This window comes from Rhineura floridana, chromosome 22 (assembly GCF_030035675.1).
Source record: "Rhineura floridana isolate rRhiFlo1 chromosome 22, rRhiFlo1.hap2, whole genome shotgun sequence".
NCBI classification, from domain to species: Eukaryota; Metazoa; Chordata; class Lepidosauria; order Squamata; family Rhineuridae; genus Rhineura; species Rhineura floridana.
Window position 1 is genome coordinate 11,962,696 of NC_084501.1, and position 23,551 is coordinate 11,986,246.

General features: G+C 45.9%; 1 protein-coding gene across 7 annotated transcripts; it reads right to left on the reverse strand.

Moving 5' to 3' along the window:
* Window positions 1-31: 31 nt before the first annotated feature.
* On the reverse strand, window positions 32-23,298 carry CA14 (carbonic anhydrase 14). Of its 7 annotated transcripts, XM_061606599.1 has the most exons (12): window positions 22,771-22,857; window positions 21,413-21,635; window positions 17,334-17,354; window positions 12,506-12,685; window positions 11,594-11,736; window positions 10,548-10,643; window positions 10,156-10,254; window positions 8,390-8,542; window positions 7,384-7,510; window positions 5,491-5,511; window positions 2,942-3,073; window positions 32-1,297 (listed from the first exon to the last, which is right to left on the reverse strand). In XM_061606599.1, the coding sequence occupies exons 4-11, from the start codon at window positions 12,606-12,608 to the stop codon at window positions 2,985-2,987; spliced, it is 831 nt and encodes a 276-aa protein (XP_061462583.1). In that variant the 5' UTR covers window positions 12,609-12,685; window positions 17,334-17,354; window positions 21,413-21,635; window positions 22,771-22,857; the 3' UTR covers window positions 32-1,297; window positions 2,942-2,984. The 7 variants fall into 7 exon arrangements, with proteins under 7 accessions (XP_061462583.1, XP_061462577.1, XP_061462578.1 ...); XM_061606593.1 differs by lacking the exon at window positions 21,413-21,635 and having other exon boundaries at window positions 22,771-23,298; XM_061606594.1 differs by lacking the exon at window positions 21,413-21,635 and having other exon boundaries at window positions 10,156-10,251; window positions 22,771-23,297.
* Between the last annotated feature and the right edge of the window lie 253 nt (window positions 23,299-23,551).

Here is a 23,551-nt window from a genome sequence, read left to right on the forward strand (position 1 = left end):
TGGAAGATTTAGGACAGGCAAAAAGAAAGACTTATTTTATTTATTTATTATTTGATTTATAACCCACCCATCCAGCAGGAGCCCAGAGTGGCATTTTTATGTTCATGTGAGGTAGCATCTCTGTGACCCAGAATCCCATTCTGAAGTGCAAGGTTTCACAGTGTATTGTTTGCGAATTGTTTTGGGAATTGGGTAAGTTTTGCCTTTAAATGTGAACTGAATTGGATTTCTGCTGGGCGGAAGGGCGGGATATAAATCTATTAAAGAAACAAGCAAGCAGATCAATGCTCCTGCTTTCTCATCTTGCCACCTCTTTCCCCGAAAAAGCCAAAGCGGAATGCCGTCATTGGGTCAAAAGAAAAGGAGGACTTTATTTCTTCATAAAATGATGGGATGGAAACGGCCCCTCTCCAGGTCCTTGATCTGTTCCCAAGGGGTTCCGTGTGGATCTGTCTGGTTGTTCATTCCGGGAGGAAACGGGATGTGTATTTTTAAGTGAACAAGGATAAGGAGAGTGTTTCTGATTGTGGGAGAACTGGTGAATTGCTTTTTTTTAAAAGGGGGGGTGAACTCCTGCATGTAAAGAGTGTGTGAATGGGACAGACTCGGACCCAAACTATTTGTACAGCTATACCCAGTCCTGACCAATGTTGGGGCTGTGAGACAAGATTGAAATGTGAATTTTTGCTCTCCTAAATCAGCCTTTCTGGATCCCGGCCAGCTGTGGTCCCTCCTCCTGATCTTGCTGGACTCCCAGCCCCCCAGCATGGCCAAGGGTCCATGTGCTTAAGCAGGGATGCCCCCAAAAGACTGGGTTTGCATTGAACACAGCACATCTACCGACTACTTAACTGGAATAATCATTTTCTTTCTTTAGCTGGTTCCTAGAATTGAGGCCAAATACCAGTTTGGGGTGTGTGTGCAGGTTGTATGTCTGGGGTTGAGACCCACACCTTGCTCTACTACACAGGCACAGACTGGAGTTACCCTCCCCAGGCCTGAATTTCTGCCTTGTTGCAGAGAATTCCTCTTTTGCCTCTTCCTTGCGGGGGTTGATCAGTGGGGGTCAGAGGTTGCCTTGGCTAGTGACTGCTGGGTTCTTGGGGACGGTCTGTGGCTCATCCACGACCCTTCCTGGCCCCACAAAATGTGTGTGTGAATTTTTGTGTTAGGGCAGTGGCGGGGAGGGGGTGGAGGTTCAGAGAGTCGGTCTCGTGCGTCGGGGTCTTCATCTGAAATCGCTGGCAGTGAGGAAGAGGTGGAGACGATGCTCTTTTGTTCCTGCATGCGCTTGTCCCTGGTTCAGAAGATAAAGAGTCGGGCTGTTAGCAGGAGCTGCTTTCCTGACCTTCCAAGATCCTGCAGCAAGTGTGCGGGAACCTTTGGCCTTCCAGCTATGGTTGAACTACAACTCCCAGCGGCCCCAGCAAGCATGCCCATTAGTTGGGCGCGATGGGAGCTAAAGTTCAGCAACATCTGGACCGCCACGGGTTCCCCGCACCTGCCCTGCAGGGACATTGGTCGGTCCTTAAAAATATTTGGCCCATAGTTATGCATCGTGCATGAAATTTGTCTCTGCTCTTCTGTATGTAAAGATGCAGACTTGGAGCGCGAGGGAAGCCAACTGATTTCCCACCCAAATGGCCCCAGGGGAGTTCTTCAGTGAGCTGGCACCCCAGTCAGTTTCTTGCAAGCCCAATTAATTTCCTGGCCCAATCACTCCAATCGTCTCTAGATGACGTATTCCTAATTTAGTCCCTTCACCCTTTAAGATCTTACCAAGGAATCCCGGTTGCACCCCCCCGATTTCCTCTGAATTCATTACCCACCCAGAAATGTGGGGTGCTCAGGAAAAGATTCAGCCCATCCCTAAAAGTGGCCTTCGCAAGGAACAGCGCTTTGAATGTGAGTATTCTATCAGGCGGAATAGTTTTCCCCTCTTCCCTGTAATTTTATTAATCTATTTATCATGTCTCCAAGCTTTCTTAATTGTCCCTCTTTTCTAAAATCAACCCATAAGTGACCTCTATGACAGGTGAAGAACCTCAAACCAGTGGGCCAAATGCGGCCCTCCAGGCCTCTCTATCAGGTCCTCGGAACTCTCCGCAGGCCACGCCCCTCACTGGCCCTTCTTGACACCCTCCTTGAGTGTTTTGGCCTGGCTTGAATGTGTCCTTGAACTCTGATCATGATTCTTCCTTGCTTCCATGCAGGATAGAGACTGTACAGAGGTAGAGCATTTGTGGCTCCGCCCACTTCTGCCTCTGTGCCCGCCCACTGCTGGCATGTGGGGCCCGGAAGGTTTTCCCCAAGGGAATGTGGCCCTTGGACTGGAAAGGGTTATCTGAGCCCTGCCTTAGGGTGACGCATCACCTTTATGGAGTCCCCTTCATTGCTTGGCCCATACTCTGGGGGTTTAAGAGGTACAGCCCATATCCAAGCAGGGGTGTAGTCGTCCAGGATCACGGAGGGTCATAGACCCCTCACATTTTTGGAAACAGGGTCCCACCCAGGTCCCATCGTATCTATGAGCCAGTCACCATGAAAGGAGAGTGTGTTAGCCACTGAGAAGAGTCCTTGAACCATTCAGAGTGAAAAGAGGTGAGTCGGCTACTGAGAAGACTCTTCTCAGCGGCTAACACCCGGTCTTTCCTTTCACTGCTTGGCTCTTGGGGATGTCTGATGTAACATAGTGTGGACTCTTAGATGACACAAGGGGGAAAGGGGGCATGGCTGTGACGATCATAAAGGGCCCCTGCCCTTCTGAATTTGCTGTTACACAGCTGCGTACAAGCAAAATGGCTGCACCCCTCCCTCTCTCCCACAAACAACCACACATCTTCTTGACAGGATTGGGAGAGGGGGACCCAACGGTGCACAGCTTTCCCTCTCATGTCTGCCATGATCACAACAAAGTTATCCAGGGGAGAGGGAGAGATACCTCCTGCAGGTAGAAGGAACCGGCTCAGTCTCCCATCGGCGCCTCACCGTATTCTCTTGGCCACCATCCATCCGGCGAGGAAGAAGCTGAGGCAGCCCAAAATCACCCCAAAAATTATGGCAACAATCTCGCCTGGGAAGAGGAGAAAGAGGAAGGTGGAAGGAAGGTGGTTATTTCCACGGAAAAGTGAGGTCAAGGATAGGAGATGATGTATGTTTGGTTTTCAGGGGTGTTTTTAAAGTGAATATTATTTAGACTGTCTCCTGCAGTGGTTCCCAAACTTTTTTCCATCCACAGATCACTTGAAAATTGCTGAGGGTCTTGGCGGAACATTTCATGATTTGTCTGCCTGTTGTCGCAATTGTGCTTGCCAGATGCTGTCTCATTTCTTAAATTGTTTTTTAATTACTTCTTTTATTTTACATATATATATATATATATATACACATATACACATTTTTTGTTATGTGCCTTCAAGTCAATGACAACTTACGGTGACCTTATGAATCAGCGACCTCCAACAGCATCTGCTATAAACCACCCTGTTCAGATCTTGTAAGTTCAGATCTGGGGCTTCCTTTATGGAATCAATCCATCTCTTGTTTGGCCTTCCTCTTTTTCTACTCCCTTCTGGTTTTCCCAGCATTATTGTCTTTTCTAGTGAATCATGTCTTCTCATTATGTGTCCAAAGTATGATAACCTCAGTTTCATCATTTTAGCTTCTAGTGACAGTTCTGGTTTAATTTGTTCTAACACCCAATTATTTTACTTTTTCGCTGTCCGTGGTATCTGCAAAGCTCTCCTTCAACACCACATTTCAAATTAGTATATTTTTCTCTTATCCACTTTTTTCAGTGTCCAACTTTCACATCCATACACAGAGATTGGGAATACCATGGTCTGAATGATCCTGACTTTAGTGTTCAGTGATACATCTTTGCATTTGAGGACCTTTTCTAGTTCTCTCATAGCTGCCCTCCCCAGTTCTAGCCGCCTTCTGATTTCTTGACTATTGTTTCCATTTTGCTTAATGACTGTGCCAAGGTATTGATAACCCTTGACAAGTTCAATGTCCTCATTGTCAACTTTAAAGTTACATAAATCTTCTGTTGTCATTATATATACACATACCCTCCCGTTGAATATTAGACAGGCACCATCTCTGTTAACTTTTCAATGCCTATTGAAGACCTTCCTCTTTCAACAAGCCTTTTAAGTAGAAGCCTTATCCAATTCTGCAGTTGTATTGCAAATCCTTTTAAAGATGTTTTTAAAGCTCTTTTTAAAAAAGATCATAGAATAGTAGAGTTGGAAGGGATCTATAAGGCCATCAAGTCCAACCCTTTGCTCTATGCAGATGTTTTTCAGTTGTTTTTGTTTTAACATGTCTTTAAAGATGTTTCGTTTTAATGTGTTTCAAAGTCTTTTATTTTTAAGATGTTTTAGAGTGCTTTCAGTGTTTTTTGTTTGCCGCCCTGGGGTCCTTCTGGGAGGAAGGGCAGGATAGAAATTAATTAAATTAATAATATTGCATTTTATTGTGTTGCAGTTTGAATTCTATGGAGTTCAGTTATAATTTCCCTAGAATTCAGATTGTAATGCAATAAACTGCTTCTTTTATTTATTATATTGCAATTAAAATGCAATTAAAGACCAATATGAATATTCAATGCGATGGGTGCTTCCCATCTTCAACCCCAAATCCACAGACACACCATGGACCACCTGAATGCAGCCCCCCCCCCCCACAATTTGGGAACCCCTGCTCTACTGGAGGCTGCTTAGGGGTCTTTTGATCTAGTAAGTAGCATATAATATCTTGTTAAATAAATTGAAGATTCCCAAGTTTAGAGGCTGGGGGGAGGGGGAGAGGAATGTACGGAGCTTCCTCACTGAGGACTAGTACACTGTAGCTGCTAAAGAGGCTATTTCTTTACCACATACCTGAAATTCTGAATGGAACGCACCCTTCTCTCTCCCGCCTTCAGCCTCTCTGAAAGCTGCCTTGTCCCATTGGTCCATCTAGCTCAGTATTGTCTGCTCTGACTGGCAGCAGCTCTCCAGGATTTCGGGCAGGGCTGTCCCCCAGCCCTACCTGGAGATGCCAGGGAGTGAACCCTGGGACCTTCTGCATCTCCACATGCGACTGGGAGAGACCCCTGCCTGAAACCCTCAAGAGCTGCTGCCAGTCAGTGTAGATGAGTCTGAGCTGGATGGACCCAACGATCTGACTCGGTACAAGGCAACCTGTGTTCCTAGCCATTCACCAACAGCGGTAGCCCCCAAGTGCTTCCGGGGGGCCCTTCCCCATCACCTTGATGCCCACTGGGTCCTGAAACATGGGTGATTTTCCTCACGGCCAGACTTCCAGGCCCAACTGCTCACTGCTTCCCCCCTCAGCCCCCTGAGGCATCTCTCCATCCTGTCATGTCAAACCGCCTCCCTTGGGCCTGCAAATTTCTTCCCTCTGCTGTTGACCTAGCCCAACACCCTGGTTGCAGTGCGGCTCTGCCCATCCCAATGGACAAACAAGAAGAGGTCTGTGTACCTGCAGAATATCCTGAAGGCCCTGAAAGGGAAGACAGAGACATTTAAGTTCTCCACGTGTTCATGACACTGCCTACCCTCTCCCACATTTTTAAAAAAGTTTATTTTATTTTATTTGCATTCTTGATTCTGTTTATATTGCAAGGTTTGGCGCAAAGAAGATCTACTACAGGAGGTAACTTCCCGTTACTCTGGTTGAAGGCATGCTTACTAACGTTTTGTCATGGAGATGTTTCTATATAACAGTACAGGAAACATCCCTTACGCACAACAGACATTTAAAGCACATCCCCCAAGAATCCTGGGAACTGTAGTTTATCTCTCACAGAGCTACAATTCCCAGCAGGAGAGGAGTTGCAATGCTGTGAGGCAGTCCCTGAGAATGTTTGCCTAGGGACACCACATGGTGTTGCCCTTTCATACTCTGGAGAGGCCTATAGATCAGGCTTCTCAGACGCACCAACCTTTGCACCTTGAGAAGGGAGCAGATGCAAAGCCAGAAGCCATCATCTGGTTTCCAGTCCAGATTCCTTCAGCAACTGAACAAGGCTGCCTTTTGTCCACTAGAGGCCGGTGTCACCCTACCCCTTGTTGTCAGGAAAGGGACTGCCAACATCACAACCTTCTTCTGCACCCTTTGCACAACAGCTCGACATGTGCAAAAAAAAAATGCCTGGTGCATCTTTTCCCGGTATAGAAGAAAATATTTTAGCCCCTCCCAACGGTCGTGGATGAAGGAGCTGTGAAAAGCACAGTTATGAGGCGCAACCTTTATGCATAAAAGGGAATTGCCACTGGCTCACTTTATTTATTCATCTGAGTTTTTGCCCCATCCTCCTTCCTATTGGAGCAAAACTTTTAGCTTGTCTTTTATTTAATTGCCCAACTGCTTGTACAGGCTTTGGAGGCCTTTCCATCGCCACCCCCATGACATCGTTGTCCGTAGGAGAGCTTAAGGCAACAGATCTCAACGTGCTTACTATGGAGTAAATTGTATTGGATTCAGCAGGGCTTACATCTGAGTAAACATGCTTCGGACGGATTGCATGCTGCTGGGGATCTCTGTAACATATATGCATACACACGTATATATCCTCTCAGTTTCTGGTTTATTTGCTTTTACATGCTTTTATGTGTTTTTATATTTGGGTTTAGGTTTTGTTTTTGTTTTAATGATATATTGTTTTATTTTAGACTGTACACTGCTTAAGGGGTTTTTGAAATATTACGTGGGATATAAATGCTTTTACATGTATTTGACATTTGCCCAAGAATGTCATCGCGCAGCAGTTGGCTTGATTGTCGTCATGGTTGAGCGGCAGTAGGACAACCGACTTGTGAGAACTACTGCTCCAGAGGATGATGGAGACAGAGGCAGGCAGGTAGAAGGGGAGGGAGACGGCTTTGGCGATGTGTAAAGGGAGGGGTTTGGAAAGGGTGAAGGGTAGGCAGAGTTGGCAAGCGAAGCAAGCAGGGGTGCAGCCCCTAGTGTGTGCGTGTATGCACAAATACACACACACATATGTTGCTGTTGTTATGTGCCTTCAAGTCGATTACGACTTATGGTGACCCCATGAATCGGTGACCTCCAAAAGCATCTGTCATGAACCACCCTGTTCAGCTCTTGTAAGTTCAGGTCTGTGGCTTCCCTTATGGAATCAACCCATCTCTTGGTTGGCCTTCCTCTTTTTCTACTCCCTTCTGTTTTTCCCAGCATTATTGTCTTTTCTAGTGAATCCTGTCTTCTCATGATGTCTCCAAAGTATGATAACCTCAGTTTCATCATTTTAGCTTCTAGTGACAGTTCTGGTTTAATTTGTTCTAACATCCAATTATATACATGCTCAAACGCATGCACACACAGAGTCTTCCTGGGCAGGAAGGTTGTACTCACCAACAGAGAAGGAAGAGAACACCACTCGTTGGTTCAAGGGTTGTGGGGCCCGGAAGTTGTCCACTAGAAGCTCTGCGGGGTGTTCACCTGCTTCAGTACAATAGACAGATTTCTGCAGCGTCTCCAGCTGGAAGAGAGGTGAGTAAACACAACTCTGAGTTCATCCCACCTCTGTATTGCGGGAGGGGCAAATTCCCCTAAATGCCGCTGGTTTCTACCTTCTGCAATGCCGACGATGAAGGAAGCATCGGTGGCCCTCCAGTGGGTGCTGGACTCCAGCTTCAGATCCAGCAGACTGCATGGGCGACAGTCAGGCATGATGGAAGTTGGGAGTCCAGCAACCTCTGAAGAGCTACTGGCTCCCTGCCATTTGTCTGGCGCAAGAGTGGGCAATCTCATTTCGAGTGGATACTTAATTTGGACCACTGGAGGGCTTTCATTAACTTATACCAATGGTTCTCAAAACTTTGGTTCATGGCGCACTGCAAAACATGTAAAACATTTCTGGCACACTTTGTTTACAAGATTAAAAATATATTAATATATTAGGGCCTAGCCTAGCTATTAATTGAACATGGATGTAATAAATCTCTATACAAATGGGTTTCTTCTCAGTTTTAAAATATACTTTCATAATATTTGCGGCACACCTAGCCACCTCTTGCGGCGCACCAGTGTGCTGCAGCGCACCGTTTGAGAAACAGTGACTTATACGCTTAACTCAAGCTGCAGGTACTGATGGCTATGGTATCCGTAACATAAACTGAAGGTGGCTTATGGTTATCCGTAGTAGTATTCATATTTTTTTAATTTATTTTTTTATTAACTTGAATGCTTAGCCCAAGACGCAGGTACAGTTCAAACTGGGATAAAAGCAGCATAAGCTTCTGGTGTGGCTCTGCCCACGGACCACTCGTATTCATCTACAAGCGCGTTTGGGTTTTTGTTCCCAAGCCTACAGAGGCCAGGCTTTGCACCCCGAGGGCCTGCGAGGCGGATACGATACCTGGGCAACGGAGATGTGGGCTGGCTGGTGGAAGACAGTCCACAGCACATTCTGGGAGCAGGGCGGAGTCGTCAGCGAGCCATTGTAGCGGAAATAGTGGCCCAAATGTGCCGGGAGGAGGTTGCGCACGTTGAAAGGGGCGATGGTTATTTCCTGTTCTGGCACGTTCAGGAGTGGGGAGGAGAGGACAGAGAGAACATACAACACCAATATACAAGATGGGAGTCAACTGCGGGCAGCTCCGTTGCAGGTTTTCACTGCCCCCACCCGTCCCTCCGGATAAATGTCCTTGCAGAAAGCCGTTGCCTGGCTATTCTTATTCTTATTCTCTATTATTATTATTATTATTTACCCTGCCCTTTTTCCAAAATTGGAACTCAGGGCGGCTTACAGATAAAAATGGATACATATGATAAAAACATACAAAAATCTGCATTAATCTAAACTTAAACTATTTGCAATATTAAAACATTAACATACACTCAAAATACTTAAAAACAATTTGAAAACAGTGCAATTAAAATTCTTCCTCCATCTCCAGGCCTCCTTCCCTTAAGAGCATCCGAAGAGCCCTTCCGCAGCTGGATCAGGCCGAAGGGGGCCCACCTAGTCCAGCATTCCATTCTCACAGTGGCCAAACGCCCCTAAGAACCTAGCAATCAAGATAGACTGCCTCTGGACCTGAAGGCTCCATAAGAACATCAGAAAAGCCCTGCAGCTGGGGCCCGTCTGGTCCTGTTCTCACAGCGGCCATCCAGATGCTCCATAAAGAGACCCACAAGCGGGTCCTGAAGGCAACAGCTGCTTCATTGCATCTTTCATTTGCCTCTGGCCTTGGAGGGACATTTTTGGTACCAGCCTGTTGGGCTCTGTGATGCAGCCGGTGCTTTGCATGCAGAGTTAGGATCAGTCGAAAACCCTGGAGAGTCATCGGCAGTCAGTGTGGACAAGACTGTGCTAGATGGACAAAGGGCCTTGCTCTGTATAAAGCAGCCTCCTCCATTCCTGCTTAAATCACTCCTTTCTTCAGAACCAGGAGGACTAGAATCTTACTCGCTGTTGTATTTAAGGAAAGAGCTGCAGCTCAGCAGCAGAGCATCTTCTTTGCACGCAGACGGTCCCAGGTTCAACCCCCAGCATCTGAAAGAATGGCTGGGAACATCCCCTGCCTGAAAGTTGCTGCTGCCAGTCAGTGCAGACAATAAGAACATCAGAACATAAGAAGAGCCTGCTGGATCAGGCCAGTGGCCCATCTAGTCCAGCATCCTGTTCTCACAGTGGCCAACCAGGTGCCTGGGGGAAGCCTGCAAGCAGGACCCGAGTGCAAGAACACTCTCCCCTCCTGAGGCTTCCGGCAACTGGTTTTCAGAAGCATGCTGCCTCTGACTAGGGTGGCAGAGCACAGCCATCACGGCTAGTAGCCACTGATAGTCCTGTCCTCCATGAATTTGTCTAATCTTCTTTTAAAGCCATCCAAGCTGGTGGCCATTACTGCGTCTTGTGGGAGCAAATTCCATAGTTTAACTATGCGCTGAGTAAAGAAGTACTTCCTTTTGTCTGTCCTGAATCTTCCAACATTCAGCTTCTTTGAATCCCCACGAGCCCCAAATGCTGCAACCTTTCCTCGTAAGGGAGTCGCTCCATCCCCTTGATCATTCCGGTTGCAATATTGAGCTTAGGCCTGACTCGGTCTAAGGCACTGTCGTATATTCCCCTACCCATTTGCAAACTCTGTTGTGCCCTTCAGATCCCCCCTCCCTGCCCACCTGGAAGTGTCCAGACTGGGACAATTCACCTGCATACTGGATCTTGTCCAAGTGGTCCAAGATGTGATCGTAGGCGGGGTTTGCCACGTCGCCAGCCTGCTGGACACAGCGGAGAGAGGAGACCATGATTGCTATGATTTATTGATTTCTACCCCGCCTTCCATGCTCACGATACTCTATAGTTCCCTGCCCCATAGAGCATACAGTCTTCATTTCAACAGTGGAGGGGCGAGGAAAGGGGAAAATTGGCTGTCGAAGGGTGGGGGTGAGGAAATCTTCCATCTTGCACATATTGAGTTGGCCAGGGGGGAGGGTGAGCACGGGGCTCGGGGGCCAAAGTTTTGCTGAAAAAGTGGCTTTTGCAGGAGGTCTCTTTTTACGGAGTGGCTCACCTCCAGAAAGATGCCCAGCACTGCCAGCCCATCCGGTTGGTGTTTTGCCACACTCACATTACGGTACTTCTCTGAGTTGAAGTGGACAACATGGAGCTGAGAGAGGAGGGAAAAGAATTAGAAGATTAGCCACCTGTGGGTTGGCTGTGGGGAAGGGCCATGGCTCAGCAGCAGAGCTTTTGCATTGCATGCAGAAGATCTACTCTCAGTCCCCCGAATCGCCAAGTTTGAAAAGGCCTCCTTGCCTGAGACCTGGAGTCTGGAGAAGCTGCTGCCAGTCAGTGTAGACAACACTGAGCCAAAGGCTCTGACTTGGTAGAAGTTCAGATCCAGGAGGACCGGAATCTTACTTTATTTTTTAACATGCTTTTCAACCTTTTTTTAAAAAAAACAACAACAATATGTTTTTAACCTTTTTTAAATAAAGATGTCTTGAAAGCTTTTAAAAAAAATGTTTTTAAAGATGTTTTGTTTTAATGTATTTTAAAGTCTGTTTTTATGACATTTTAAAGTGTTTTTAGTGCTTTTGTGTGCCGCCCTGGGCTCCTGCTGGGAGGAAGGGCGGGATATAAATCAAGTAATAAATAAATAAATAAAATGTATAGGCCAAGGGCTGTAGCTCAGTGGTCAAGCAAGCAGAAAGGCTACGCTCAGTCCCCGACGGCATCTCTAGGTCTGGCTGGGGAAAGTTCTCCGTGCCTGAAACCTCGGAGAGCCATGGCAATCAGCCTTGACCATCCTGGGCTAGATGGCCCAATGGTCTGACTCAGTACAGAGCAGCTTCCTCTGCCGCCTTTGCTGATCGACTGCTGTGGGAACAGGTGGCTCAGCTCGATGATGCGATCAAGCCTGACTCTCCACCTGCTTTTTGGGATTTGGGGGGAAGGGGTTGGAAATAACACAGCAGGTATCCAGCAGGTAGCTGGCCGTTGTTGCAAACAGGACACCTGAAGGGGCTGGACCTTTGGAGCGATCCAGCAACGGTGTTCTCATGGACGGGTAGGGGGTCGATTTCCAAGGCAAGGCCACAGCCCTGGCCTACTTACTTCTGCTGGGAAGGACTTTCCGTCCACCTTGTGCTCTGACCCTTTGGAGTGCCCCTTCCCACCCCAATGGAAGTGCAGCTGAACAGCTGAGAAGTCACTGGGGAGGCCATGCAACCGCATGCTTGGGGGCAAAGACATCTGCACTGCAAGAAAAAGAGAGAGAGAGAGACACCAAGAGGTCATGAGCCTGGGGTTTGGATGGGGAGAACTGCTGCTGCTTTTGCCCCACACAAACACAGGTGCAAGAATTAGGGTGTGGAATTCACCATCTCCCCAAAAAAGTCCCCACCCACCCTTCATTTTCTTAAAGCAAGCTGCTAGTCCTCAAGGATGTGAAGATAAGGTGTAAATATAGTGTAAATATATTTTAATGTCAATAGTTTTAAAGGAAATATCAATATTTTGAAAGGAAATACTGATAAATGAAATAAAATATTGACAAAATCGTCATTCGTAATATATTTTAGAGGTGGTCGACGTTTTTGAACATAGCTATGGAAATCCCTACATAAAAATCCGATCCACAGCTACAGAGAATAAGTGAATTAATGGGAAATCCAGTACCAAATCCGAATTGGGCGGAGTTCTAGCACATCGCTAACTGGCACAGAGGTCTGGGATATCATGGCAATGTGGACAGGGGCCTCCCTGGTGCCGCAAACGTCACTGGCCCAGAGTGTAGCTGCAGGTTGACCGAGGACTCTTTAACACATCGATATATACACCATGGAAGTGTGCTATAGTCTCATATTTGTCTATTTCATACGTTTGTCGAAAGGACTGCCTTTCCACCCAGTGGGTGCTCCGGGCTTAAACAGAAAATGTCCCTTTCCTTGGCAAAGGGAGAAACGAGGGCTGTTGATATAGAGAGGAGTGGCGGAGGAAGGAATTAAGACCCCTAAACAACCTCACCTGTGTGCCCGTTATTTATCAAGGTAAAATCGCCGCTTCCAGGGTTCCAGTATCCCTCTGGCTCAATGGGAGGCAGGGAGGGGTCGTATTGGACTGACCCCATCTGGATGTCGACAGGGGACTGAGCCTTCCAGCCACAGTCTGGAAAAGTGTCTGGCCAATGCTCCTGTCCGTGGGACCCTGAGACAGAAGAGATCAGCATTTGGACCACAGAATCGGAAAAGAGGACCAAAAGCTGGTAAATGCACCACGTAATCTCAGCCACGAGAAGAGCTCTTGGACCATCTCTCCCCTTATCCACCTACCTGGCAGTACTCTGTCCCCATCAACAGTCCAGCCAGAACAGTTTGCACCAGTTGGAGCTTCAGGACTAAGCTCAAGGGTAGCCTCACACAGAACACAGAGCAATAATCAAGTCTTGAGGCTGCCCATGCATGAAGCTCTGTGGCTGGGAGAGATGATGGGATGCTCTCTCCAGGGAATCTCGCCGGGTGCCAACTCTGTCATCTTTTTTGTGCCAGGCAAAACCTTTTTTCAATTTCCCGGACATTTGGACACTATTAATGGTTCGGTTTTTAGTGGCTGTTTGGTGTTTCTTCTTGTGTCGGGTAGAGGTGGATATTCTTGTTTTTTGAGGATTTTGGATGAACACCTTGAGTATTTGGGGGGTGTTATGGATTTTTTTATCATGTAATTTTGCATTTTACTTTCCTTGTAATTCTTTTTGGGATGCCTTTTGGTTGAGTGAAGCGATGAATAAATTTAAGAAGCCAAAACCAACTAAAATTTTGCTCACTGACATCGACTGAGAGCCAGGCGCTGTTCAAAATGCAGGGTGCTCTCTGTCTGGGCTTCAGTTCTTTCCCAAGGGGGCCCTGTGCCCTCTTGGGCCATGAATCTTATCCTCCATCTCATAGATGTGTGGGGACTTCCTTGTGTGTGTGAAGGAAAGGAACTCTGTACATGCTCAAAACTAATTTATTATTTCATGCATTGCGGGGGGAACTAACCCCCACAAAGGGCATTATCTGCAAGCTGCTCCCCTTCAGAAAGATTCCAGAGTTGAGGATAATCATTTTTTTTCCCAACCATCCTGGAAATCAGTTCAGCTGTCCACACCCCCACAACCCAGAAAGAACATTTGCACTGTGTGAGGACACCCTTTTAGAGTGTCCTCGTTTGCTTCCTACCACTGGAAGCCAGCCCCGATTCCACCAGAAAAAAGGGCAGTCTTTTCCTCACAAAAAAAAATGGCAAAGAGGCAAGTCAAGTCCTCTGTTTTTCTGAAAGAGGTTCGCCTCCGTGAATGACCCTCAATACATGGAGGGACGAGCAATGTGAAGGGTGCACTGCACGCTCCTTTGCATCTGAATGCAATCGCTGGCCTGGGCCTTAGCCGGCTGCAAAGAGTTTCCTTCCACACGAGGAAGCAAGGATAGAGTTGTTTGCTTTTGCCTGCCTAGCGTGATTGTTATTCCGGTGGCCACAGAGCTTAAAAGTTACCAGACACGTGCTTATTTATTTTTTAATGGAATACAGTTCACCTCCATCTCCAAACAGCTGTATTTTCCCTGTTGGATGTATCCCAAGTTAGTTCTGCTCAGAGTAAATTTCAATGGGTCTACTTTGAGTATAATTTAGTTTCATGTTTCTATGCAACTTGGGATCCTTTGGCTTTGGGGGATGATTTGCAAGATTTTTTAATTAAAAATAGTTAACTTTTTTTATATAAAACCTGCTGCTGATTAATCCAGGGAAGGGTTGGAAGGATCTGTCAGTTTCAGATCTCTAAATTTCTCATCTTTCCAGTCTAAAATTCAGTTCTCCACATTTCTGCAGCAGTTTGCAAATTTATTTTTTTCAAAAATCCTCATGAAAATTCTTCAGCATTTTAGAGTGAATTTCTCCCATTAAGCCCATTTTTGTACACAGTTTTCAGTGTATACATTTTTCAAGCCATTTCTCCCAACATAATTCATTTTCGTATGTTATTCTCACTAATATTTTCATTTTTATGCATGCTTTCCCCTAACATATGCATTTTTGTCAACATTGTTTGGTTGGAGGATTGCACTGCAAAAAATCAAATAAGTGTGACTTTTGAAGGATGGTCATGTTTCAATTCTTGCATTGTTTCAAAAAGTGCGGATTTGATTCTTCCTTTGAATTCCACATGGCATGCACCTTACAGAACCACTTGGCCTTCCTCCGAATATGTCTGGCTTCGCTAGTCTCTCTTGCGACCCAGACTGCCCTGCTCACCTCCCGAGCTGGACGAGAGAGCTCACATACCTGCCGCACATGGCAGCTGGGATGGTGACAGCGCAACACGGACAAATATGCGTGCGACACGCCAGTGAGTGCTATCAGAACCGTTCTCATTTACAGGTTTGCGGCTGTTCTTCATGCTCTCTGGGCCCTGCCCATATGTAGGTGGGACCTAGCAGGAACCAATTTATTTAATTTTCATTACATGTATACCCTGCCTTTCTTTCATCACAGAACCCGAAGTGGCATGTATATGGAGTTCCCAGGACAGTCTCCCATCCAGGCACTGACTAGATCCAGACCTGCTTAGCTTCAGCAAGTAGGTGGCCTCTTGTGTGATACTCTGGAACCATACCAATCAGAGTGCAAGAGCCTGCTGGGGACTTTGTCTCCATTCTACTTTGTCGGCACCACTCAGATTTTCTCGCACAGAGAGACTCACAGGTGGGCAGACTAACCTCGGCATGACATGTAAGCTATTTTCTCTATTTTTTTCCCTGCCATTTTCAAATGTTTCCTGCAAATACCACCAGTTAGTTGGCTTCACTGCCCCATCACTAAGCCCTCCTCAGCCCTTCAAGAATGCCTTTGTTTTTCAAGAGCCGGCCACTCTGGGAGAGATTAGAGGGAAGGGGGGATGGATTATCATCACCCACCCCACACAAGAGGATCAAGCATGCTTGGTTGAGTGCTATGGCACTAACATCTTCAGCACAACACGGCGATGTGGCGTGGAGGGTGTTCGCTGGGAAGACAGACAAGCAGCAGCAGTAGGAAACATACTTCAGAGTTGCAAAAGGGGCTTTGGGGACAACAGCAAGGTCTGTGCAGCATGAAGGCCAGGGGGATTCAGGAAGGGGGGGGAACCAAACAATCAACCTGTCCCAGTGCCTGCATGAAACCAGCTTGCCCCATGGAGAAAGAGAAGAGAGGTCAGGCTACTGCAGGTCAACCCGGCCACCCAAAGTTGGCGGATCTCTGTGCTCAACTGCACATTCACGCGTAAGGCCGCCGCCTCTGACCCAAAAGTGCAAAGGCAAAGCCATTCAACGCTTTGCAGACGAAACCATAAAACTGTTGGCCTTCCAAATGTTTGCTGAGCTACAGTTCCCATCAGCTCCAACAACCATGGCTAATGGCCAAGGATGATGATGGGAGTTGTAGTTCAGTAACTTCTGGAAGGCACTCAAAGGCTCCGGGGGCTTAAATAGGCCTGGCTGCATCAGCACATTAGCGCACTGTGCAGGCACGCCTGCCTGCCATCCCCCAACATAGCAGTGGGCACGTGTTGAGGCCCCTGCCGCCATCTTGGGTGATGAAGCCTTTTAAGTAGGGACCGTATCCCAGCCATCTTGGGTGATGAAGCCTTTTAAGTAGGGACCGTATCCCAGTCTGCGTCTGTGTTGGAATTGCTTTTTTAAAGATGTTTTTAAAGTGTTTTTTTAAAAATATGGTTTTAAAGATGTTTTGTTTTAATACATTTTAAAGTCTGTTTTTAAGATGTTTTAGAGTGTTTTTAGTGTTTTTGCTTGCTGCCCAGGGCTCCTTCTAGGAGGAAGGCCGGGATATAAATTTAATAAATAATACTAATAGAATAATAATGATGTGGAGATGTAGGAAGTGGCACGGCCAGCCCGCGTGGGTGGAAGGGGGCCGTTTCCTGGGAGGGTGGCAATCCATACCAGCATTGGGGCATGAGGTGCAAGCTCCATGACCCAATGCCAGTGTGGATCACCAAGCAGGAGCTGCACCCATCCAACCCCTGCAGCAGGGGCCTCTCTCAGCCACAGGGGCCCTCGGCCAGTGCCCAACCTGGCTGCCTACTGGTGCCGGGCCTGTGCATCATAAAATTCAGATAAGTACAGATTTGATAGATTTGGCTTGAAATGCAAACTGTACTGAATCCCCCCCCCCTTACTCGCCGCTGCTGGTCCCATGAACCTTCTTGGATGTTAAGATTTGCAGAGGAGGCTCTCTTGGTAATTCTGCCACTCTCAGTAGTGTGGGAAACAGTGGCCCCGGGAGAGATGGCTTTCTCCATGACAGCGCCTAAGCTGTGGAACTCCCTCCCTGCAGAGGTGCACCTGGGCCCTTCCTTGTTCAGCTTTCATCGTACACTGAAGATTCACCTCTTTCCTCTGGCCTTTGACAGTAATTTGGCGGGACTCACCTCTTCTGCTGAATCTCTTACTGTTCTCTTCCATTTGGAATAGTTTGATCTGTTTTTATAATTGTATATTATATTGTTGTAAACCGAATTTTACTCAACCAATGATTTTGCCTAAGTTTCTAGATGTCACCTGATTTCTAAAGTTTAGGAGTTGGCCATGGCTAAGCCAAGGCACTCTGTGCATGCTCAGCAGCTTCTTTATTATTCTACCGCACATCCTAATATGGTTTCCTGGGCATTGCATGCAGGCTTAGAGGAAGAGAAATCTCACAGCAGCTCAGAAGGAGCAACCTCTACCAAGTGAGGCATCATGGCAACCTTGCACAGGCACAAATAGATGCATTTGAAATTCTGAAAATCAAAAAGCCAGGGAAAACAGTCTCTCCTTACCTTCATAGGTCCAGTGGGATTCTGCAAAGGAAGAGGAGAAAAGGGGGGAAAGTAGTGAATCGGGGTGGTTAAATCTTAGTCAGCAGCAGCAGCAACAACAATCACACTTCCCAGTATAAGTTCTGCACCAGAAGCAGCTGCAATTTAGGACACAGAACAAGCGGTCTTATTCCAAGTCAGACCCTTTAGTCCACTTTAGCACAGGATTGTCTACACTGACTGGCATCATCTCTTCAGCGTCTCAGATGGAGGAATATGAGGTAGACTACATCTGAACATGGAAGATCCATTCTTAGTGTTAAACACCTTTTGACTGTAGCCACTGCCCCCCTTCTCTCTCTCTCTCTCTCTCTCTCTCTCTCTCTCACACACACACACACACACACACACACACAATCATGCACGGCATTTGGAAACGTCTCTTGGCTTGTTCCATGTTCATGCCTTCGGAGAGGTTCTACCCTTTTCAGCTCGCCCTTCATATTATTAAAAAAAAGAGATGTTTGACAAAAGGTCATTCCATCCCCAGGGAGCATACTCTCAGACGCAGAATCAACAAGGCTTTTTCTCCAGTTATACCTTTGAAATATCTGGTGCACATTGTTGTTGTTATAAGAAATCTTGTAGCATATCATCCCTGAAACTTGAAAGTCCTGAGAAGGTAGATGCAAAACATGAAACCTGAGCCAAGGCTGATTGGAGAGAAAAGCGAACTGGAATCTGTTCCACGCTGAAAAGGGCAGCTGGTCCCCTCAGCAGAGATGTGATCTGCAAAAGGACCTCTCTCAGGCGGCTGCTAAATTTATCCTGGCGGTGTGAGCAACAGAATTGGAAAAGGGGGGGGGGGAGAGAGAGAGGTCTTTCTTCACATTCTCCACCCTCCTCAATACTTTAGGGAATCTTGGAGAACAGAGAGGTAGCCTTTGCTTTTGGAGACCATCTGGGTTTAAACCTTCCTTTTGCTAGAGCAGTCTTTGGCAAATACTTCCCATCTTCCAAAAGTGAGGCCGCTTCAATCAGTTACAAGCAAAAAGCAACGGCATAGAGCCTAGTGCCTCCTGAAAGCACATGTACTTTTGTGAAGTAGTCTAGAACTCGTCATGTCAGTTGCATGAATTTCCAGCTTGCTGCATTCATTCTTTTCCTGAACCTGCTGAACTATAACTTATCAGGAAGTTTGATTCTGTTAGTTGAGGCCTGAATCAAGGCAACAGTTTTTCTCCCGTCTCTACGGATGTTAATTCACTGGATAATTATGTTATATCGCCAGCATCCACTGTTATGAATAGTTGCTATGCTTCCCTTGTAAGCACTTAAGCTTTACATGGGATTATCACCGAACATTTCTTTTGTTTCGCTTTCTGCTTTTTCATCTGATGTTGCTGTTTACATCTAAATCCTTCCACACCCATGTGTGTGTGTGTGCCTTTCAACTTAAAATACACTATTAAATTAGCTCCTCTACTCCACAAGACCAGTTGCCACAATAATTCTGTTTGTCTTTAAGATGCCACAAGACTCTGTGTAATTTCCCACCGGCAGAACACCCAACTAAGAATTCTGTGTAACTCAAAAGCATGCACTCTCTTAAAGGTGATTTAATGAAAATATATCCCTTTCTGTGTGTGTGTGTCTCTCTCTCTCTTGTAAATGCCTGTCTTCAATTTCCTTTTCGGTTAGGCTAACAGCAACGGTTTTACACTTCAAACATGAAAAACTAAACCATAATAGCATTCCTATAGTTACTCCTGCACATTTAATAGTAGAAGTAATGTTTAAATTTATATACCACTAATTTGCCCAAATGGTTTCTGAGTGATTCTGAGTAATCAAACTAGCCATTTTGTAATATTTTTCCTCCTCAGAAGATCAATGCCTCCATGTGTTTCCACCTAAGTCCTAAGCAGAGTAGAACCACTGAAACCAATGTCCATGCCCAACTTAAGTCCAATGACCTCACTGAGTCTACTCTGAGTAGGATTTGGTTGGATGCAGTTCTAGACGATCCTACAAACATTTCTTTAAACATCGTACCTAACCAAATTTTGCTGGTCTGTGTGGAAAGTATATTTCTCCTCAAGATTTTATCTGCTCTGCTTGTCACGCGGGTTTTCCTTTTTTTAACGGTACTTTCGTCTGTCTATTCCTTTTCTCAGCCAGATGCAAAAGTGTGAAGAATTCAAGGAGGACTGCATGTTGTTGTAGGAAGTATAGGGGATTTACCTTATCTAGGACTTGAGTTAATACTATCCTCCTTTCTTGACTCACTAAGACTTTTGTCTAGGAGAGCAGAAGGCAGGTTTGTATAAAAGGGTTAGGACCAGGTGTGGAAGCAGTGGCAGCCGGTGGGTCCATGTCAATGGGGCGGTGCAATCCATTCCGGCTTTCAGTCTGAACTTTCAAGGAGTTGTCCAAGGTGCTTTGGAGACCGGGATGATCTCCATAGAGATAAAAGCTTTCAGCACCTTGGACAGCTGCTTGAAGATTCAAACCAAATCCCAGAGCGGACTCCACTGCCCCACTGACATGGAGTCGCTGCTGCCACTGGATGGAGGAATCTGCCAGTTTTGATTTGTTCCAGTTTCTCATTTTCCCAATCTTCAGTTAACTTCATCACGTTTCTGCATCAGCTTGTGATTTTTTTTTTTTTTAAGTCCTGGAGAAAACTCACCAGCATTTTAGTACGTATTTTTGGATGTAGTTTTGGCTAATAGGAGCTTTTTGTATGAGCAAGTTATCCTATGATACATTTTTCATGCTGTTTTCACAAATACAAGCTTTTTTGTGCACACTTTCCCCTAGTATACACATGTTTGACACTTGGGGGGGGTGTGATGCGTCCCTCCCTGGCTCTCCCTGTCAGGTTCCTACCTGCTTGTGGTTACTGCCTGTCTCTAGGCACCACCAGGGACTCCACCAGTCCGGACCGCACTCTCTTATGGTTTACCTATCCGCTCTAGCACAGATCTCAACAGATCCCCCTGCTAGGCAACCACCAGTAACATCCCAATACTAGTATTCCCAGAGACTCTGAATACTGGTATTGTTATTCTCTTCACCGCTGCCACCATTTGTTACAGTTCCCCTTCAGCCTTTGTCATTACCTTACCCTCGCTTCTGTTCTGTGAAACCCCAGCCAAGGATCAGGCCTTTGGTAAACCAAATTAAGTATTTATTACAGATAACAAAGCTAACAAGATTAACAAGATTTCTTCTTAAGGCACATAAGCATATGGTTTTACTCAATACTAATCCGAACTCCACCTCCCTCCTGGTAAACAACTCTCTAAACCCCACCAAGCAATCCACTCTTTCTCTTCTTCCCCCTATTCCACTCTCACTCTTCCTTTTATACATTCAGCCATTTTAAACACTCACCCAATCATCTCGCATTCTGCTGCCCATTCACTCCCCCTCTTTCACTCCACTTACCATGTATCTTCTAAAACAACACTTACCATATATACATTAATATAGGAACATCACAGGGGGGTTGAGAAGTGCATCGCAAAATTCTAAGAAGAGTGAATTTCAAAGGACAGTTGTATTTTCAGGTTGTGTATTGATTTGGGAAGTGCAAACTGAGGGTTGTATCCACTAATTTCAATGGGCCTACTCAAAGTAATTTGATACTGCCCCAGATTTTTCTCCTATCCTTCATTAGGAACAGCAAAATATATTTTTATTTACTTACTTATTTATTAATTTTATATCCCACCCTTCCTCCCAGAAGGAGCCCAGGGCACAAACAAAAATACTAAAAACACTCTAAAACAAATAAAAATATATTTGAAATATATTTAAACAAAACATCTTTAAAAACATCTTTTTAAAAAAAGTTTAAAAACATCTTAAATAGCAATTCCAACACAGACGCAGACTGGGATAAGGTCTCTACTTAAAAGGCTTGTTGAAAGAGGAAGGTCTTCAGTAGGCACCGAAAAGATAACGAGATGGTGCCTGTCTAATATTTAAGGGGAAGGAATTCCAAAGGGTAGGCGCCACTACATTAAAGGTCTGCTTCCTATGTTGTGTAGAACAGCTCTCCTGATAAGATGGTATCTGCAGGAGGCCCTCACCTGCAGAGCGCAGTGATCTGCTGGGTATATAAGGAGCAAGACGATGTTTCAGGTATATGTCCCAGGATCATATTATTGCCTCTCTGCATTAACATGCAAGGTCTTTTAAAACTGGTTTGGCCTACATGGACTCTGGATGTTCCCAACATCTTTCAGTCTCTGACGTGTTGGCCCTACTAGAAGGCAAGATGATGCAGCCATCCCCAAGGATGCATTTTGGGTGCTGTAAGGGCAGAGAAAGAGACGGAAAGAGAAAGATGTGACTCAATCAGTGCAACTCATTGCAAACTCTCTGCCACAAATTCAGCTAAAAGGAATGTTAGGGGCACAAGTGCATTCCCATTCGCCCTTGTGAGGCTTGTGCAAGAGAATTTCCCGTTGTGAGAGGGGGAAGGTATCCTCTGGATTTTCATATTGCTGGGGTGAAAAACAAAACCCATGTTTTAATCACATAGATATTTAGGTCAAACTTGAAGTCAAAGTTTGCAGCCAAGAGAAATTCATCTGCAATCTTACGAACTATTTTTCCTGGGAGTAGGAATGGTTTGGTTTGGTTTACCTTTCAAGAAGAATCTATCAAATTTGCACTTTCTGAAGCTATATGAGAACCTAAACACAGCCATACTTTGAAAGTCACACATATCTGAAATTGCAGTGCAGTTCTGCAGCCATCCAATGTTTGCAAACATGTATCTATGAGGGGGAAATGTACATGAAAATGAATACATTTAAAGAATAACAGACAAAAATGCATTGTATTAGGAGAAATTGTTTGCAAAAATGGGTACGTTAGTCAAAACTGCACTTAAAATGTGCTTATTAGAAGAAATTCCTGCAAAAATGCTGAAGAATTATGAGGATTTTTTAAAAAAAATAATCACATAGTTGCAGAAATGTGGAGAACTTAACTTTGGATGGGAAACTGAAACTAAACTGTGAAACTAACATTGACAGGTCTTTCCATCTCTACCTGGGAGTCAGCCTCTGTTGAACTGATATTCACTGCCAGGGCACGCATGGATCTGTTAGCATCCTTTGTGAGCAACACCCACTGTAGCCTCTTTGAGGACAGAGGCCTAAAAGAATAAAAAATAAATGCATTCTTTGCAAACATCCTTCAAAGATGGATCGCCAGCAGAGAAGAGGCCAGTGTCTGCAAACGTGGCTGGTAGTTCCATCCAAACACTTATTATTTAGGGGCTATTTCTTTGTGTACAAAAAGACAAAGAATAGGGGTGAGTTTTATTTGTTTCTTCTTGAGCAGTCCCGAACGGTTGCCAACTGTAGCTGTACTGCAGCCTAAGAAGAGCCAGTGAATTGCAGCCCGCCCACCCCCCACAGAAAAGCAAACTACTTACCACTGCTTACAGCCAAAGCTTGAGGGGAAATTTGCAAGAAGATGATAGCCAGGAGCATCTTGGAACAGCAGAAAGGAAGAAGCAGGTGAATCAGGATGCCTTTCCCCCTCGGTGGCTTCTCCATCTACGCAAGGCCGGTCAATTCAGCCCCACAGAGCAAAAGAGAAAATGCCCCAACCAACATGAAGAAGATCTATCCGCAGTTTGTCCCTACCTTGTCCTTTCAAAGGGAGTCATGAGATCCCCTCTTTGCCAGCCGCTAAGAAAATTGGAGCCAAGCACCTTTTATTTTTTTTAAGGTAGCTCGGGGCAACAGGGAGAGTTTGCCCAGCGCCTGAGGCCTCTGATCCTTAAATGCTTCATTCACAGCAGTCTGTGCGGAGTCCCAACCGTGTTTGGACAGGGCGAGAGGGGGACAGGAGGGGGGCCTGGAATCTGGCTCTGGTTCAGGCCTGTGCCAGCCAAGTCCCTCTGCAAAAAAGGCCGGTGGCTTTCATCCATGGCTTTAATGGTGTGAAAGGAGAAAGGGGGGATGCGGTGGGGGTGGAAAGTACATAAAGGAAGAATTAAGAAGAGATGACTTTGGCAATGTTGGGAGCTGGGCTCAATTTGGGCAAAGGGCTCATTTGTCAACACAGTGGAGGCTGCAGCCTTGACACCTGTGATATCATAATGAAGGCAAAGGTTCCGCTGAACATGCACAGGACGCCCCAGCACGCAAAGGCTCTGATTGCTGTCCTCTGCCCCATCCCACAACCAGCTTCTGATGCTTTCTTGTTTC

What these genes read in the sequence shown, in the direction of transcription:
- CA14 (XM_061606593.1), bottom strand. Translation starts at nt 22,894, where the DNA reads ATGGAGAAGCCACCGAGGGGGAAAGGCATCCTGATTCACCTGCTTCTT. An exon ending in ATCCCACTGGACCTATGAAG is followed by an intron (nt 12,686 to 17,333) that starts GTAAGGAGAGAC and finishes CTTCTGTCTCAG; the next exon opens with GGTCCCACGGACAGGAGCAT. An exon ending in CCCACATCTCCGTTGCCCAG is followed by an intron (nt 7,511 to 8,389) that starts GTATCGTATCCG and finishes CCTCTCTTCCAG; the next exon opens with CTGGAGACGCTGCAGAAATC.